We start from the raw sequence: 18,766 nt of genomic DNA, 5'->3' as shown, positions 1-18,766 counted from the left end.
AAAAAAAAAAAAATACTATTTGAATAAATTAAATATGATCATTTTGCTGCTATATATATATTAGTGTTCATACTATCAATTACCTCAATTACAGACTTATATTGAGAAATAATTCAATCTTTATTGAAAGGAAAACACTTTAAAATAATTATAATGGGAAATGTTTTCAAAGTTCTCAAATATTCAGTAAGAATTCAAAACATCAACACTAATAAAAATCACTAATATCTTTTTTAGTTTTTTTAAACATAATGGCTTACATCAAAACATAGCAAACAGAATAAAATTAGGAAATTAAGAGGAAAAAAAAGCTTTTTCTGGCTTATAATCCTAAAAGTAATTACCTCTAACACTGCTACAGTTACTCAAACTCTGAAATTCCATTCGATTACCTTTGAAATATACCTTTATTTAGCATGTTATTTCCTAGAAAAATAACATAATCTTATGTAAGCTTACAAATATTTCAAGTTAGGCCTATTAACGACATCAGAGATTATTATTCCTTCTATTCTAAAAGTCCTATAGAATATTAACAGATGACATAGAATGCTCAGAGTTTATTCTCAGAATGAAATGAGAAATTGTCAATAAAAAGGTAATAAAAAAGAAAAGAACATAAAACTATCCTTTTTGTACTGTGGTACCCATATACACTTCCAAAGTATTTTACTGTTATGCTCAGTTCTGGCTTGTTTTTGAAATGCAACATAAATAAGTGGCCATCCCAAAACTGAAACCCAAATTTCTAAAATATTGTCCCCTTATAAGTCCACTAAGACTTTTCATAAACTAAATTTTCTTGATGTTTTAAAAGATATTTTTTAAATTTCATTTTAGAGACCAAGGCACAAAGGAACCAAATTTTAAATACCACAGAAATACAACCAGGAAGGAATTTGTGAACCCACTCAGAGAAACCCAAATTTGTAGGAATTATAACTAATTCATCTTCAAACTAACACAAGTCATCTTCCTAAACAGAGATCTGCCCTCTCTCCTCAAAATTCTTTTTTGGCTCCTCTGGCACACAAATCGAACTCCAATTTTTTCAACCCAACGTTCAAAGGTCTTACCNTAAAAAAATAAAAAAAATAAATTAAATACCACAGAAATACAACCAGGAAGGAATTTGTGAACCCACTCAGAGAAACCCAAATTTGTAGGAATTATAACTAATTCATCTTCAAACTAACACAAGTCATCTTCCTAAACAGAGATCTGCCCTCTCTCCTCAAAATTCTTTTTTGGCTCCTCTGGCACACAAATCGAACTCCAATTTTTTCAACCCAACGTTCAAAGGTCTTACCCAATTTGATCTTGTTCAACTCTTATCTCCCACTATATCCTTTCCTAACCTCAACATACACAAACACACACACATACACACACACACACAAAAGTCACACAAATTTCATTAATAGCTACTCCCAGCATTCTCTATCCTTTCCCACCACTGTAGCTTTAAGCTCTTCCTCCCGCCTTCATTTCTCTTCTGCTGTATAACCTATTCCAAATCTTGCCTAGCTTTCAAAACTTGGCTCCACTCCCACTTACTCTAAGAAGCTATCTAAAATCTGCCCCAAAGTAGTATCTCCCTTTCCCACACTATCACAGCGCTTAATGTGTAACTAAAAGAACATAATACCTTCTGCTTAATAGCATAATTATTTAAACATATGTCTATCCCCACTCTTTTCTTCATTGTATTCCCTCATTGACTAATACAAAGCAGAAATTAAATAGTTGTTGAATTAAACTGAAAGATTCTGATTATTCAGCCTAGTATATAACACAGCACCGAAGTATGTCAGACACTCAATAAATGTTCACCAAATAAATGAATACCTTATTTCCTAGTCCAGTAAATCCCAGAGTAAGAAAATAATTATCTATATTTTTAAAAGATCAGCTGCAGCAAGAATTAAGTATTTAAAGTAATGAGAAACTTACCAGAGTAAATCTGAATCCTTTGGGAGAGGGTTGAAGTGTTAATTTTATACATGCAGGAAGCAAGCTCAAAAATGTAAAACAAAAGCTAAAAAAATGAATAAAAATAAAACATTTGTTTTCTTTGTAGAGGTATGTAATTAAAACAAGGAAGTATTTTTTAATATAAGGATCGCATTATTACCAACTTATTTCAAATTAAAGGGTTTTTTATTTGTTAAATGTAAATTTAACACCAAATAATATTTAAATAAAATCCATGCATTGAAATATTTACACACTTTTATACTTGATTATATAAGACAGAAAAAAATATTACAGTGCTTATGTTATTTATAGAAAAGATACACAAAGATAGACATCTAAAGTCAATTCTCAAACATTCAAAATAAGAAAACACTACCAGGCATTGACAATATATATTTGTAACACAAACATTCACAAAATTAACTCACAAGAGAACCTCTCACAAAAGTTGATTATCTGATTTTCAGCCCATGGTAAATCAGAAAGAACAAGTTAGAAAGGGAGTGGGCAGCTGCTAGAGCTTCTCCTAGTGACGGCTGATGGGCAGGAAGGAAAAGGAACTCAATGAGCAGAGCCATGTGGAGCCATTTAGTACCAGGGCAAACAGCTTTTGCAAGCCCTGAGGACAAGTATTCTAACACAGCACAGTAACTGATTTTCCCATTGTTGGTGGCTTTGTGATGTGCCAACTTGGCTTGGCTGAACTATGGTTCCCTGAATTCTCTCTCTAGCACGCTGCCAGCTACAGTGGACTACAAGGGATATTCTCAAAAGACCTGGAGGACAGAGGGAGGCAGCACTGTTGTGTTGCGTGCACACACAAACCTTCTCCCAGTTACTCAAACACTAATCTTGGTGCTGCTAGGACAAGATTTTGCAGATGTAATGAAAGTCCCTATTCAACTGATTTTAACTTAATCACAAGGGAGATTCTTGGATGGCCTGATTTAATCAATTTGAAGACTTTTTTAAAAGAGAGCTTAGGCCTTCCCTAAATTCAGATTCCAAACAGCAACTGGGTTCAACTGGGTTCAAACTGCTCTTCCTTCCTCTTCGATATCCCTTCCTTAATGCCTGCCTTGTGGACTTCCAGTTTATTCAGTCAGACCCCATGACAGTATAAGCCAATTCCTTGTAATAAATTCACACACACACACGCACACACACACACCCTTCCTACTCATTCTCTGGCTGAACCCTGATTGATACACCACTGAAAATCATGACTCTTCAAGATAATGTTTAATCATGTTTAATCACAGTAGACTTTGTTTAAGGGGGAAAGAAATAGGTTAACAATCAAGAAAGATTATCACTTAACATATTTCAAATGAAGGTTTTGGTATATAGAGGGATAGGTTTATGTTATGTGAAAAATTCACTAACAAAAAACACCTCATTCCCTAATGATGCCAGATAAATGACATATTACTATAACACTTTTAGAGAACAGCTATACAGCACTATATACAAACTCTGTATCTCTTACCTGATTATTATCTGGATGTGACGTGGCAAAATATCCTTGATCTTCAGAAAGATACTGAAGCTGCACCAAATATTGGCTACTTTATCCTTAAAAAAGATTTGTTAGTTTGTTACATTCTGATATAATTGAAAGAAATATTAAACTCTATGAAAGTACAGCCCATAATCTCTAAATAAACTTTTGAGACATAAAGCTTTTGTTCACAATTTTATAACTCAGTTGCTTAAACTCTCCAAGGAATACACACAAACACATACACACACACACAAGCATTTTTCATTTTTTGCAATGGGAGTTGACCTAAATCACTAGCCAACCATAATCTAGACATTCCCAAGAAATGTTTATTATTTTTCAAAGAGCAGCACACTATCGCTAAATACTTAAGTTATTCATCTTCGGAAATTCTTCCAGGAAACCTTTTTTCCTAATTTGTAGAACACACATTTTTTGACCCATCTTATCACGCACCTGAAATTATCTCACCTGAAATTATCTCAAGTATAACCTACCAGCAACTCACAATGACAAGAGTTAATTGCTAATAAATCAAGGCATTTAAAGACATTAGCAGTTGTGGTAGGATCACTTTCAAAATTAAATTTGTAACTACAGCTCTCTGACTGTGAAACCCATCTTCTACACAGCTGCTTAACTCTCAGCTGTGTAAGCATAACATCAAGAAAGTAACTATCACTGACAACTGTACCATCCCACTTCCCTCTGTCGATCAAAGAAAATCCTCTTCAGATTTTGAGGGCAGTAAGTGAATGGAGGTGACCAGCAACACCATCAAACATGTATGATACTCATTTTTATAATTATCATGATAAATACTATTTCTGAAATGGAAGGTAAGGCAGATAACCAAGCAGCTTAGATGGAGAATTAACTTTTCTTTATATAGGTTTTAAGGTTAGAGGAAATATAAAGAAGAACACAATTTTCAAACTTCAAACCACAGCTCTGCCATGTACAAGCTATATGAATCTCTGACCTCAGTTTTCTGATCTGTTAAATGGATACAATAGCTACCTCAGTGAGAGCTTTTATAAGATTCAAATAAAATCACATGTGAAGTATGTGGTACCTAATAAGAGTGATGACAATAATAATGATTATTTGTGATTATCACTATCAATAGCAGCAGTATCCCCATCAACATATAAGTCGCATATTCCTGTTCCATCACAACATCAAACTCTTCCTTTATCTCTTTCAAAATGCTCGTACCATCTTCCTATAGATCCACTGAAAGATATGATAATCTACAGCAATTTATATATTCAAAAATTAGAAAGATATATATACTTTGCTAATTCTTTTTAAAAGAAATGTTTATCAAAAGCAAATTATAAATATGTTGTCTCTGTCTAACTTTATTAAAAGGCCTTTTTGTTTCAGAAAAATGGTTTGTTTAATTTAATTACTAAGTCTAAATCAACAAATTATCCATGTAATAAAAGTTTAACAAGAGTGATTAAGCTAGCATTAAATGAAATGAAAGATTCTCATTAAAAATCACTATGGATGAAGGTTATATAAGGAATTATGAGATCTAGCTGAAGCAAACATGATTATTAGTTTAATAAATAATTTCCTAAGACTAAAAAGAGAATATAAACCAAAAAATTACAGAGCTGTTAACTTTGTAGCTGTAACTTCTCATGCTGTCTTTCACTATGGATCCTATTTCATTAGAAAAATATATAATTGAATTATGGGTTTCATGATAGCATAAATATTATCTGTTCATTTAATGTACTAGAAATGAGCTGAGCTAGAGGTTATATACTGGATTAAGTATGACTGCAAGGAATGACTGCAAGGAGAGCAGCTAAAGTTACTATTCCTTTTGTGTCTTCTATATGAAATCCCCAGAGATCACAGCAAAGGTAGCGTTAACAGAAAGGAGTGAGCAGAAAACTTCTAAACATACCTCAAATAATCCACGATCAACTGGGAAGAGTCTTCTTAGAACTTGCAGCAGTTGCTCCCTTTCTGTAAAGAATGGCAGCCAGCAGAGAATGAAGGAAGCCACAACTGTACAAGCTAGCTTAATTAACAACACAAACCTAGAACAAAAACAAAGGTACCCAGTAAGACAAGGAGGTTAATAATTCTGAGAAATCAGTCTCAGTCTCACTAAAGATAATAAATATAAATGTATAGTAATGATAAATCTATGCTACTAACAAAGGCTTAATATGGGAGTCTACTCAAATCAGTTAAGAAATTCACAATTATTAAGATGTATAACTCTCCAAAAAAAAGACTATCACCATCTTAATTAACATTTAACTTGTATGCCTTTCCAATGCAGCCATGAAGAAAATGTCAAATTGGGATGTATTTCTAATAAGTATAAAATGTAATACGCTCTAAATGGGTGAAATCCTATAGCAATGCTCTAACAAGCCAATCCACATTACCTCCAGTAAAAGTACCTTGATCAAAATATTTCTCTAGTTAGGAAGATTTAAAACAAAATAATATAAAACATGACTTAATCTCTCTTCCAACTCACCCCACAGTCAACACGTCAATAAGAAATCACCTAAAGGCAAAATAAAGGACCCCCTTCTTTCTGGTAAGTATGCCAAATAAATTCTCTGAAGTACTTTTTAAAATTCTGTTGTTTAAAAGCCACTCACCCCTTTCCTTTTAGGCCTTTTTTAAAACACTTGCCAAGTAAAAAGCAAAAAAATGGCAAGGAGTGGTAAAGTTCCATCTGTTTATAATTTATAGCTAAACAAAATGCCAGTGAGCCTAGCAGGTCCCAGTCACAAGATACTCCAAGAACACCCCACAAAGCAAAGCCAAGACTCACGGAATTATATATGTTCCTATGTCAAGGAAATTATCTCAATAATTAAAAGAGCTAGATCTTGAATTTTATAGAGCATATTTCTTATGTGATTTTAAAGTAATATATAATGAAAGATATTTCTTTTTTTTTTTTTAAAGATTTTATTTATTTATTCGACAGAGATAGAGACAGCCAGCGAGAGAGGGCACAAGCAGGGGGAGTGGGAGAGGAAGAAGCAGGCTCACAGCAGAAGAGCCTGATGTGGGGCTCGATCCCAAAACGCTGGGATCACACCCTGAGCCGAAGGCAGACGCTTAACCGCTGTGCCACCCAGGCGCCCCATGAAAGATATTTCTAAACAGAAACTGAAAGTACTAAAGTGATAAACTAATATGAAATTGTACATAATGGCCTCAAATATATTAAATCAACTGCTAAAGAGCAACTGATTTGTTTAGATTTAAAAGATCACTAAATAGTTAACACATAGCTTTGCTTCTGCTAGACTATTTCACAATATTACTATAACAGCACACCAAAATCTAGAAAATAAAACGCTCCAAAGTAACACACACACACACTTACTGATATCACCATACTTTCCTCTATAATATGCATCAATATTATAAATTAATATACGTCCTTGATCAGAAACTAATAACCTTATTATAGTAAAACAACATCACAATTAGATTTTGCAGTTCAAAATGGTTGAGCTGAGCTCTCACGTTTACCTCCTTTCCTTCCCGAGACCCCCTTAAAATGACAGGGAATTTTATTTATTTATTTTTTTTTTAATTTATTTATTCGACAGAGATAGACAGCCAGCGAGAGAGGGAACACAAGCAGGGGGAGCGAGAGAGGAAGAAGCAGGCTCACAGTGGAGGAGCCTGATGTGGGGCTCGATCCCATAACGCCAGGATCACGCCCTGAGCCGAAGGCAGACGCTTAACCGCTGTGCCACCCAGGCGCCCCTATTTATTTATTTTTTAAAGATTTTATTTATTTATTTGACAGAGAGCAAGAGCAGCAGGCAGAGAGAGAGGGAGATGCAGGCTCCCCACAGAGCAGGGAGCCCAATGCAGGGCTCAATCCCAGGACCCTGGGATCCTGACCTGGGCCAAAGGCAGATACTTTAACCAACTGAGCCACCCAAGCACCCTGATAGGGAATTTTTAAAAGTAAATATTCACAGCTGTAAAGAGAATAGGAAGATGGGTTACAACAGATAAAGATTTCAACACACTTCTAGACGACAGGGGACACAGACATGTAACAAATAAAATAGGATGAAGAAGCCAGAGCTTAGACAATGAAGAGGAAGCCTGAGCAAGGAAGGAGCCAACCCACTCTGCAACCCCCCTAGAGAACTCAAATAAAACACAAGTAGGTTAGAGTGCTTGAGTAACATATTGAAAAGAAAACAGGAGGAGTAAATGAAAATGCCCACATGGAGACGTCAAATCCCACCTTACTCCTGTGCAGAGATTATCTGCCAACCAAATATTTACCCCCCAGGCAACAGAGGAAGGAATATTTCTCCAAAGAAATGGAATTAACTATCCAGGGCAGCTAGTGTAGAAGTGAACACCACAGTGCAAAATCTCCACATTCTGACACTTATGGAGCCCAAAATGTTCTGGCCAGCTCCCTGCCCACTTACCCTACAATGGGCCAAATACACAGAGAACTCACATGCAACTTTTTCTTCTGCTTTATTCTTAAATAAAAATAGATATATTAGAATCAAACAGACACATTAAAGAAAAAACTATAACAGGAAAAAAAACCAAAATGAAAAGGGGAAAAAATTAACCCTAGTAGAATGGAAATAATTCAAGGAAGAGTAGAAAAAAAGAGTAAATTCAAACTTCAGATAGGGTTAATAAAACAAACGAAATTTAATAGAAGTATTAGAGATAAAACTCTCACAAATGTTGAACCAAAGATACCAATCACAAAGGAATACCTATTGTGCTGTCTCTCTTATATAAAGTCCAGAACAAGAGGAAAACTAAACTGTAAGATTAGCAGTTAGTATGTGGCTATCTTTGCGAAAGGAAGAGAAAAGTACTTGGGGGTTGTACAAGTGTAGATTTTGGATACCAGCAATGTTCTGTTTTTTTGACACAGGTAATAGTTTGTCAATGCACTGAGCTACACATTTACAATTTGTGCACTTTTCTATATGAATGTTAATTTCAAAGTAAACATAGTTTTAAAAATCTTACAACTTTTTTTCTTTATATCAGTGTTCTTGATATTATCAGAGTATCAGATGGCCATGATCCCAAAATGCTAAATAAGAAAGTCAACTTGGAAAGTGGACAGAATAAAAACTCTGATTTAAATCTTTTTCAAGACCTTTGATAAATACACGTTAAATTTGTTATAACTAAAACAGATTGGCTTCAAAAGGAAAAGCTATTACTCAATCATGTTGCTGTGGATTATGTCTTTTTTTTTCCTTTTGGGACAGATGGGGACAGACAGTAACATTAACATATCAGAAGACAAACTGGAGAGCCATGCCCAGATTTTATCAACTTTCCTCTAAGATTTGTTTGAATGTTCCTTATTTTACACTTCAAAAAATTACACACATAAAATCCACACAGATTCTAATTATTCAATTTTAGTTCCCCAAAGCTTGGAGTTACCACTATCTGTAAGAGAAACACCTTGGTTTAAAACTCAAAAAACTGTAAGACTGTCTTCCTTTTGTTAGTGTCCGATGACATTTACAAAAGATAGAAGATAGGTGATACCTCTTTAGAATTAGGAGAGCATAACCATACTTGGCACTCCTTTCTAACTCTCCAGAAGAGCTAATCCAAGACCAACATTTTGTTCCCAAGCTAAAGGGTGTAAACCAGAAATTCTACTTTCTTTTTTTTTTTTTAATCATTTTATTTTTTTTTTAATTTTATTTTATTATATTGTGTTAATCACCATACAGTACATCCCCAGATTCCGATGTAAAGTTTGATGCTTCATTAGTTGCGTATAACACCCAGTGCACCATGCAATACGTGCCCTCCCTACTACCCATCACCAGGCTATTCCCTTCCCCCACCCCCTCCCCAGAAATTCTACTTTCAATAAATCTGTACTTTACCCTTCAAGTAAAAGCTTGGTGAAAAGATTCTTTTATATTGTTGTAAAAAATAGTTTATATCATCAAGTACCCTANAGAAATTCTACTTTCAATAAATCTGTACTTTACCATTCAAGTAAAAGCTTGGTGAAAAGATTCTTTTATATTGTTGTAAAAAATAGTTTATATCATCAAGTACCCTAGCAAATAAGACATTACTGGATGACAACATTATACACATTGAGCCCAGATTTCAAAATATGCATCTGACTTCATTTCTGAATGAGTAAAGGATACTGAAAATGTCCATAGTCGATAAGAATAAGGCCTGGATACAGCAATATGCATAATGCATTAGCAATCTGTAAAGAAAAACATTGTGAAATACAAAAGTAACATTACTCAAATCAAAAAAGGTAAAATTGCTGTTTGTTTAACACAGCAAATGTTCCCCTCTCACCTTCTATTTATCAAAATATTCCTTTTTACAAAACAATTCTCTAAATACTGAAGTTTTATGAAAGTGACATAGGATACCTCAGTAAAAAGGAAAAAAACTACTAAAAGGTATTTGTCAGAGAAAACACTTTTAAATATACAAATCAAAGAAGTTCATCTATGATTAACCTGTACAAAATGACCCAAAGGAATATCGGTTAAATGGGAATAAGAGAATATACGGTGACTTTTCAAAATGCCTTCCAGTTTAGTCATTCTCACAAGCCAACTCAAAATTCAGATTTACCAGTAAAACCATAAATTCAGCATGTTGTGTAATTCAGCAGTACATAACTTCTCAAATTCACTGCATCTTATTACTAAAGCTGAACATTAAAATTATTAGTCTAAGTTGATATTTTCTAAACGAAAATTAACTGACAAAAGAATCACTGTTCTATAATAGTCTATTGCCCAAACCATGGCTTCTATAAGCTCTATACTCTTTTTTTTTAAGATTTTATTTATTTATTTATTTGACAGAGAGAGACAGCCAGCGAGAGAGGGAACACAAGCAGGGGGAGTGGGAGAGGAAGAAGCAGGCTCCCAGCGGGGGAGCCTGATGTGAGGCTCCATCCCAGAATGCCGGGATCACACCCTAAGCCAAAGGCATACACTTAACAAATGAGCCACCCAGGCGCCCCGAAGCTCTATACTTTAATACTTAAGCCAATAAAACACTGCAGAGATGACATTTCAGGGTGCTTTAAACCTTACCTTTTTCTTGGTTGAGATTTCTTTTAAACAACAACAGTATAAAACCACTGCAGGTATATAAATCAGCAAATCAGCAATTAACACTGGAAAAAAAAAAAGTAAATCATTTTAAACATGAGTCCATCAGGATTTACAATAACCTATTAAGTGCCATCCTTCCCCCCCCTTCCAACCTCAAGTGGGAATTCTGTTAACAGAAGGTTCTCACCCACTCTGAACAAGGCCTTTACATCTAGCCCTTTCCATTCATTCCCTTTACCTGTGCCTAATTTCAATTTCTATGGTGCTACAATTATGATTAAGAGTCTCTTAATTTTCTCTAACAAATTCACACATTAAATCAATCAGATATATCCAAAACTAATTCCCTCTTTGCTCTGAGACGTAAAAATTAAGAATACTCAAAGAAAAGGAAAACAGCATTTTCCCCCAGCCATCTGTATACTCCAAATTATCTGGTGTGAAGTGTACCTCAAATGTGGCAAATCATGTAAGAATTCTTTTATCAAATGTTAATATTTATAAAAACGGCATAAACTTTTGCTACTTAATGCATATAAAGAACTTGACAGACCCAGGTAAGAGGGAAACTGGAAAAAAAGTTCAAAATTTAAAAAAAAATTCTAATTTGGAATGTTCAGTACTTTTAGAACAAAGAAAAACAAATACATTAAGGTCTTCAAATACAACAAGCATCCAAAGAGCCTATTTTTTTCTTGTTTCACACTATAGTGTCCAAAATAAGGTAAATGACAGTAAACTGTCACTTTTAGATGCATGCAATCTATTTTTAGCTCTAGATACCACGTTTAAGATGATACTGACAAAATGGAACATATTCAAAGGAGCACAACCTGAGGCCTCAAGCCATAATTACATTCAACAAGCTGGCCATCTAAGAAATAGTTAACGTATCTAAGAATATTTAACCTGGAGAAGAGGTGACTTCAAATGTCAGTAGGGTCAGCCTTGTTCTTTTTTTTTTTTTTTTTTTAAGTTTTTATTTATTTATTCTACAGAGATAGAGACAGCCAGTGAGAGAGGGAACACAAGCAGGGGGAGTGGGAGAGGAAGAAGCAGGCTCACAGCAGAAGAGCCCGATGTGGGGCTCGATCCCAAAATGCCGGGATCACGCCCTGAGCCGAAGGCAGACGCCCAACCGCTGTGCCATGCAGGCTCCCCCAGCCTTGTTCTATGTAGCCCAAGGAAACAGAACCTAAAGTGATGAGTGGAGGTATAACATAAGAAGGAAGTGCTTAGGGGTGCATGGGTGGAGCAGTCGGTTGGGTGACTGACTCTTGGTTTCTGATGGCGTTGTGGTCTCAGGGTCGTGAGATCAAGCCCTATGTTGGCTCCATTCTTGGCATGGAGTCTGGTTGGGATTCTTTCTCCCTCTCCCTCTGCCCCTCCCACTCATGCATGCTCTCTCTCTACCTTTCAAAATAAACAGGAGTGCCTGGGTGGCTCAGCCGTCAATCATCTGCCTTCAGCTCAGGTCATGATCCCAGGGTCCTGGGATCGAGCCCCACATAGGGATCCCCGGTCAGCAGGAAGCCTGCTTCTCCCTCTCCCACTCCCCCTGCTTGTGTTCCCTCTCTCTCGGTCTCTCTCTCCATCAAATAAATAAGTAAAATCTTTAAAAAAATAATAAATAAATAAATAAATCTTTTAAAAAAGGAAAAGAAAAGAAGAAAACGTTTAATGACTAGGGCTCTCTGAAAATAGAAGAGACTGTTTCTAAAGGTTGTGAGTTCCCTGCAGACACAGGTATTGTTTCAGAAGTTTGTAATCTTCCAGTGAGTATGAAGTTCAGAGAGGATTAAAGTACTGATTGGGGGGGGGGGGGGGGGTGGAGAAGAGCATTAAAGTCTAAGTCATGTAAAGCTTTAAAGAAATGGTGGGGGTGGGGGGTGACCTGGTGGCTCAGTTGGATGAGCATCTGCCTTCGGCTCAGGTCATGATCCTGGGGTCCAGGGATTGACCCTCACATTGGACTCCCTGCTCAATGGGGAGCCTGATTCTCCCTCTACCCCTCACTCCACTCTCAAGCTCTCTCTCACTCTCTCTCACCCTCTCAAATAATAAAATCTTAAAAAAAAAAAAAAAAAGAGTCCCACTCTTGATTTCAGCTCAGATCATGATCTCAGGTCGTGAGATGGAGCCCTGCATCAGGCTCCATGCTCAGCTTTGAGTCAGCTTGAGATTCTCTCTCTCCCTCTCCCTCTGCCTCTCCCCTTGCTCATGCTCTCTCTCTGAAATAAATAAATAAATCTTTAAAAAAATTAAGAGGAAATCAGGGGCACCTGGCTGGGTCAGTTGGAGGAGCACACAATTCTTGATCTCAGGGTGGTGAGTTTGAGCCCCACATTGGGTGTAGACATTACTTAAATAAATAAACTTAAAACAAAAAAAGCTTTTAAAGAAATCTCTTATTACTTTCAAGCTCTTAGAACACCACAGAATAGATGCTCAATAAACATTTGTTGAATGGATTATTTAATTTAGCAAAAATGCACAGCAATGCAATGTATGAGATACAACCAAAAGGTTTACTTTGAGAAAAAGGTGAAAGAGATGTGGAATTAAGATATTAAAGCAGCAGCTAAACTAGGACTTCATATATGGCTATCTGAGCTCAGGTAAGCTATTATCATCACTCAACTGTGCCTCCACCTCCTCAGATTAAAGTAAAGTTAATAATAGTATTTAGCTCACTTGGGTGTTGAAAGAATTGAGATAGTAATAAGTGAAAAGCACCCACAAAGATTCTTGTCTTTAGCTTACATAAACATTTGGTCATGTATTATACATATATATGTATACATATAGTTATACAATATTAAGAGTAAGAACAGTAATAGTTTATCAGTTTGTCCAAAACTTTTTTAAAAATCAAAATTTGATTTAGAAAGTCAGCACCTTATTGCTTTTACCTGTGGTGCGCATAAAGAGCTTATGTGCCTGACTCTCATACCCACGTGATGAATGGAGAGCAATCCAGTCTGGATTTATGAACTTTGCCCTAAAAATCAAAGCACATATACAGTATTACTCATCACTTTTAGCAATAGGGGCATCTGAGGACATAAGACTCTATCTTAAGAAGTGGCTGTTGCTCTTATAAAGTGAGTCGAGGCATAAGCTTTACTCTTTTTATTTAACCATGTGAAACTGACTTAAGCTATAACATAGGGTCTACCTCACCTTCCAACAAAACCATGTAACATGTCACGAAAAGCCCTACCTTCACAATTCTTTCAGTGTAAAAACAATCTGATGTGTCACATTTATTTATTTATTTATTTGATTTATCCTTTGGTTACTACTAAAGAATCATGTTTTATAGTTTATAATCTTCTCAATTATAACAGTTGGCAATAATAAATAGCTACTAATTATAAATCTTTGCATAAAACTGAACATAATTGTTAAAGATAACTTTTTAACCATATTACATTACTCTGAACACTGCAAAGTATATCTGATTATCATGAACTTTGGGGACTTATTTTTAATCCAGGAAGCTAATTTTTACAAAATATAAATAGTCCATTCCAGAAAAAAAGCTTCGCTATACACAACTAACCATATTAGATATATTTATCAGTAGTCCCTGTGTAATTGGTAGAATCTTGGTTCAAAACAAAGAAAGATTTTTACATTTCTTTCTAGCCTGTCCTTCAATATGGAAATGTTCAAACTTTGATAGTTAACTTACTTACAACCCAATTTCAAAGGTATAATGCTATTTTTTTCTTTAAGATTTTATTTATTTGACAGAGAAAGAGAGAAAGCACACAAGCAGGGGGAGCAGCAGGCAGAGGGAGAAGTAGGCTCCTGGATGAGCTGAGAGCCTGACATGGGACTCGATCCCAGGGCCCTGGGATCATGACCTGAGCCAAAGGCAGTCACCCAACCGACTGAGCCACCCAGACACCCCAGGTATGGTGTTTTACAAACCACAATGCAAAAGTAGCTACAATCTGTTCTGTTCAACAAAGCCAGATTGCACTGTTTCTTACTAAACCTGCTAAAGGCATAGGTATTTAGAGTTTACATAAAGGAAGAAAAACTGGGGCACCTGGGTAGCTCAGTTGATTAGGCAACCTACTCCTGATTTCGGCTCAGGTCACGACCTCATGGTCGTGGGGTCAAGCCCCAAATCAGGCTCCGTGCTGAGCCTGAAGCCTGCTTAGGATTCTCTCTCCCTCTCCCCCTGCCCCTCCCCTCACTCGCACACGCTCTCTCTCTCTCTCTCTCTCTCTCTCAAAAATAAAAAAAAAAAAAGAGTAAGAAAGACTTACACATAGGCACATAAAAGACTATGATAGGCCGTAAGAGGTGGATAATCCAATCCCCAGTACTGTAAATTGTTATCACTACTGTTAAAATACCTGAAAAAAAAAGCAACATTCCATTAATCAATATTCAGGAAATACTTATAATTTAACATCAAATTTAATATAATTAAAATAAAAAATATGTTATGCAAGGTAAAAAAAATTCATCTAAACTTTTATCTATTCCCCTTCACTTAAATTTTTTTGTGAAATTACCAATAAAAGTTTTTGAGTACAGTAAGTAAATAATTTATTGTCCAAACCAAGACACTCTTGGGCACCTGGGTGGCTCAGCTGGTTAAGCATCTGCCTTTGGCTCAGGTCATGATCCCAGGGTCCTGGGATCAAGGCCCGTATCAGGCTCCCTGCTCAGCCAGGAGCCTGCTTCTCCCTCTCCTTCTGCCTGCTGCTCCCCCTGCTTATGCTTTCTCTTTCTGTCAAATAAATTTTAAAAATCTTTTAAATAAATAAATGAACAAACAAACCATGACACCCTTGAGAATAAAAGAAGTTATTAATAATTAAGCCAAAACAAGAAATGTAAACCAAGACTGTCCCAAGCAAACTGCAACTTACTATCACTCTATTAATAAACTGATAATTAACAGTATACAATAAAAAACATGCAACAAGAGACAATTTACTTCTGATCATCTAACAAATTAGAGAAACAATATAAAATCACAATTTAAAAAAGTAAAAATATCAATGTCAAAGAACATACAAAGGTTTGATTTATGGAAAGAAAAATACCTCATGGAACAGGCAGACTTTTTTTTTTTTTTTAAGATTTTTAAGTAATCTCTACACCCAACGTGGGGCTCAAACTCACAACCCCAAGATCAAGTCACATGCTCTACCAACTGAGAGAGCTAGGCACCCCAGAACAGGTAGATTTTTAATAAGACTTTGAAAACAATTTAACCAACTTATAATGAAAGCCTATTATATGCAAGATTCTGTGAACTGAGGAAGAAAACTAAGTCTAACATCCATAAATCAATAGACTTCTACAGTTGGCCAGAATGGGAAGGCACGATATACAACTACTATGACTGAAGAAATGAAAACTAAGTTTATAAACAGATTCCTTAATTATATCCTTTATAACTAAGGATCTTCTTCTATCCAACTAATTTTCTCAGTCCTAAGAATAATTTACAGTAATGGAGATCAAACTATATAACCCACAAATAATCAGTGTTCATAACCCATTTCAAATGGGTCACAATTTTTTAGTGTCACAATCTCTTAATTTGGGATTAAATTTTCTTTCTCTTAAATTGACATTCAATCTCATTAAATAATCTATTGTTCATCTTCAGGTCTGCTTTGCCTAGTCACATAAAATGTAGGTTTGAAAGGAAGGGATGGGGATTAATAAAATGATCAAGGCATGCTACACAACCAAGAGATCTGGGCATAGAGTATTATAGTATGTACCATCTGGCGGTAGCTTGTCCACTCCAGGAGCAACATCCATGCGAATCACCCTAGGTCCTATATCTGGCTGGCACTTAAATCCAAGAGGCAGTGAGTCCAAGAATCTCCAGGTTAGTTGGAGCCCCTTTTGACAGCCTGAATCTGGGAAACTGGCCAGGCCATGTGTGGAGACCAGAGGACTCACTCCTCCGACGCCCTTTGAAGACAGGCACCAACTGTGTTATTTCCAAATTCACCTTATTACCAAGGACACTGGAATAAAGTTTTATTGCATCAACCTCACGCAGCTGTTGAAGGATTGCGTTAAATTCATAAAGCTGTTAAATCATTGCCTGACACACAGCAAGTACACAATAGTAGTTCTAATTGCCTACTAGCCACAAAATGGCTCTAGCAATGGAAAACCACTTTGACCAATACAATTTCATTTGCTTTTCTGTTTCTCATAAAACCTATTTTTTGTTTACTTGAAACTTGAGATCCTCTGTAGATAAGTAAAAGAGGCACTGACAGCAAAGATACATATTAACAATAAAGTCACTGGTTGAACTGGGAAGAAAGAATGACAGGGCTAACAACCTTTACAGAAAAAGTAGCTTTAAAACGCTTCGAATATGGCGCCAGGGTGGCTCAGTCAGTTAAGTGTCTGTCTTCAGCCCAGGTCATGATCCCAGGTTCCTGGCATCCAGCCCCATGTCAGGCTCCCTGAGTCTGTTTCTCCCTCTCCCTCTGCCCCTCCCCCTGTTCCTTCTCTCTTGCTGCTCACTCTCTCTCTCTCAAATAAATAAAATCTTTAAAAAAAAAATAAAATGTTTCAAGTAAAGCCGCAAAATCTACTAGTAGAAACAAAGCGACTAGTTAATTCTCCTGTTTTATATATTTTAGATATATCCGAAAAGTTGTATAAATGCTATCAATATGTTGAAATGTATTTTCCTAACGAATTCGCATATAATTTCAGACATTTTGTCAGAAAAAATGTGGCTGCCATATGAATTATGAAATTACATTCAAGAGTGTTATCATTAACTTCAAGATACAATTTTTTCTAATATACAACCCACAGTCATGGGTATTTTTGCTTTTATACATTTTACTGTGAAATAGTTTCAAACTTGCAAGGGTTTCAACAATAGTTCAAAGGACTTCTGTACATCAAAATATAAAATTTTTATATGACAAAAGACACCATAAGAAAAGTTTAAAGACAAGAACAAACAGAAGATATTTATTTTATACATACACACAAGAAAAATTATTAAAACGTAGAATACTGTTGTAGCAGACAGATTTTATAGGAATGTTCTGTTGTTCGTACCCGAGGATGTACAATCCACCCCCCCAGCGTTGGCAAGACCTATGACTTGCTCATAATCAACAGAATATGGCAAAGGTAATAGATGTCACTCCTGTGCTTATGTTTTATGTGTACATAAGATTCTGTCTTGTTAGGAAGTATGCTAGAGAGACTCCCTTTTACTGACTTTGAAGAGGCAAGCTGTAGTGTTTCAGTAAGTGACCATATTGGAGAAGTCACATGGCAAAAAACTGCAAGTAAACTCTAGGAGCTGAGAGTAGCTTCCAAGAAGAAACTGAAGCCCCCAGTCTTACAGATGCAAGAAAATTCATTCTGCCAACAGCCAGAGGTACCTTGGAAATGGTTGCTTCCGCAGTTGAACCTCTGAGAAGACAAGAGCCCCAGCTAACAACTGATTGCATGCAGCCTTTGGAGGCCCTGAGAAGAGTATCAAGCTAAGTCATGTCTAGACTTTTGACCTAAAAAAAACCTATGTGAAAAAAATATGTGTTTAAGTAATTACCATTTGTGGTCATTTGTTAACACAGCACAGAAAATTAATATACAGTAGTCTTCCCTTATCCACAGTTTACTCTCTGTGATTTCAGTTACCAGTGGTCAATGCAGCCTGCAAGCAGTTGCAGACTCCTGAGGATAGTAGGAGGTCAACTGTAGCTTAATGCTATATCACAACACCTATGTCATTCACCTCACTTCATCTCATCACATAGACATTTTATCATCTCACATCATCACAAGAAGAAAGGTGAGTATAGTCCAATAAGATATTTTGAGAAACACATTCATGTAACTTTTATTACAGTACACTGTTATAATTGTTCTATTTTATTACTAGTTATTGTTATTAATCTTTGCTTATTTACAAATTAAACGTTATCGCTGGTATGAAAGTATAGGAAAAAACACAGCCTATAGGGCTTGGTATTATCCATAGTTTCAGGTATCAACTGGGGGTATTGGAGCTTATCCCCCACGGGTAATGGGGGACTTCTGTAACTTTATTTAAAAATCGTACAAATTGCAGGGCGCCTGGGTGGCACAGTGGTTAAGCGTCTGCCTTCGGCTCAGGGCGTGATCC

At 36.0% G+C, this 18,766-nt stretch overlaps 1 protein-coding gene across 4 annotated transcripts in view; it reads right to left on the bottom strand.

Annotated features, from left to right (window-relative positions):
* ALG6 (ALG6 alpha-1,3-glucosyltransferase) overlaps positions 1–18,766 on the bottom strand; it is a 62,147-nt gene that overhangs the window by 17,647 nt on the left and 25,734 nt on the right. For all 4 annotated transcript variants that reach the window (XM_034653605.1, XM_034653606.1, XM_034653607.1 and 1 more), the window contains 8 exons: positions 14,892–14,981; positions 13,521–13,609; positions 10,588–10,670; positions 9,670–9,734; positions 6,121–6,306; positions 5,406–5,541; positions 3,467–3,552; positions 1,954–2,038 (listed from right to left, as the gene is read on the bottom strand). In XM_034653605.1, the coding sequence (XP_034509496.1) occupies positions 1,954–2,038; positions 3,467–3,552; positions 5,406–5,541; positions 6,121–6,306; positions 9,670–9,734; positions 10,588–10,670; positions 13,521–13,609; positions 14,892–14,981 (820 nt within the window). The remainder of the gene's footprint in view (positions 1–1,953; positions 2,039–3,466; positions 3,553–5,405; positions 5,542–6,120; positions 6,307–9,669; positions 9,735–10,587; positions 10,671–13,520; positions 13,610–14,891; positions 14,982–18,766) is intronic.

This window comes from Ailuropoda melanoleuca, chromosome 2 (assembly GCF_002007445.2).
Source record: "Ailuropoda melanoleuca isolate Jingjing chromosome 2, ASM200744v2, whole genome shotgun sequence".
Classification (NCBI taxonomy): Eukaryota; Metazoa; Chordata; class Mammalia; order Carnivora; family Ursidae; genus Ailuropoda; species Ailuropoda melanoleuca.
Note: the sequence above shows the minus strand (reverse complement) of the source record. Positions and strands in the feature narration are given on the sequence as shown.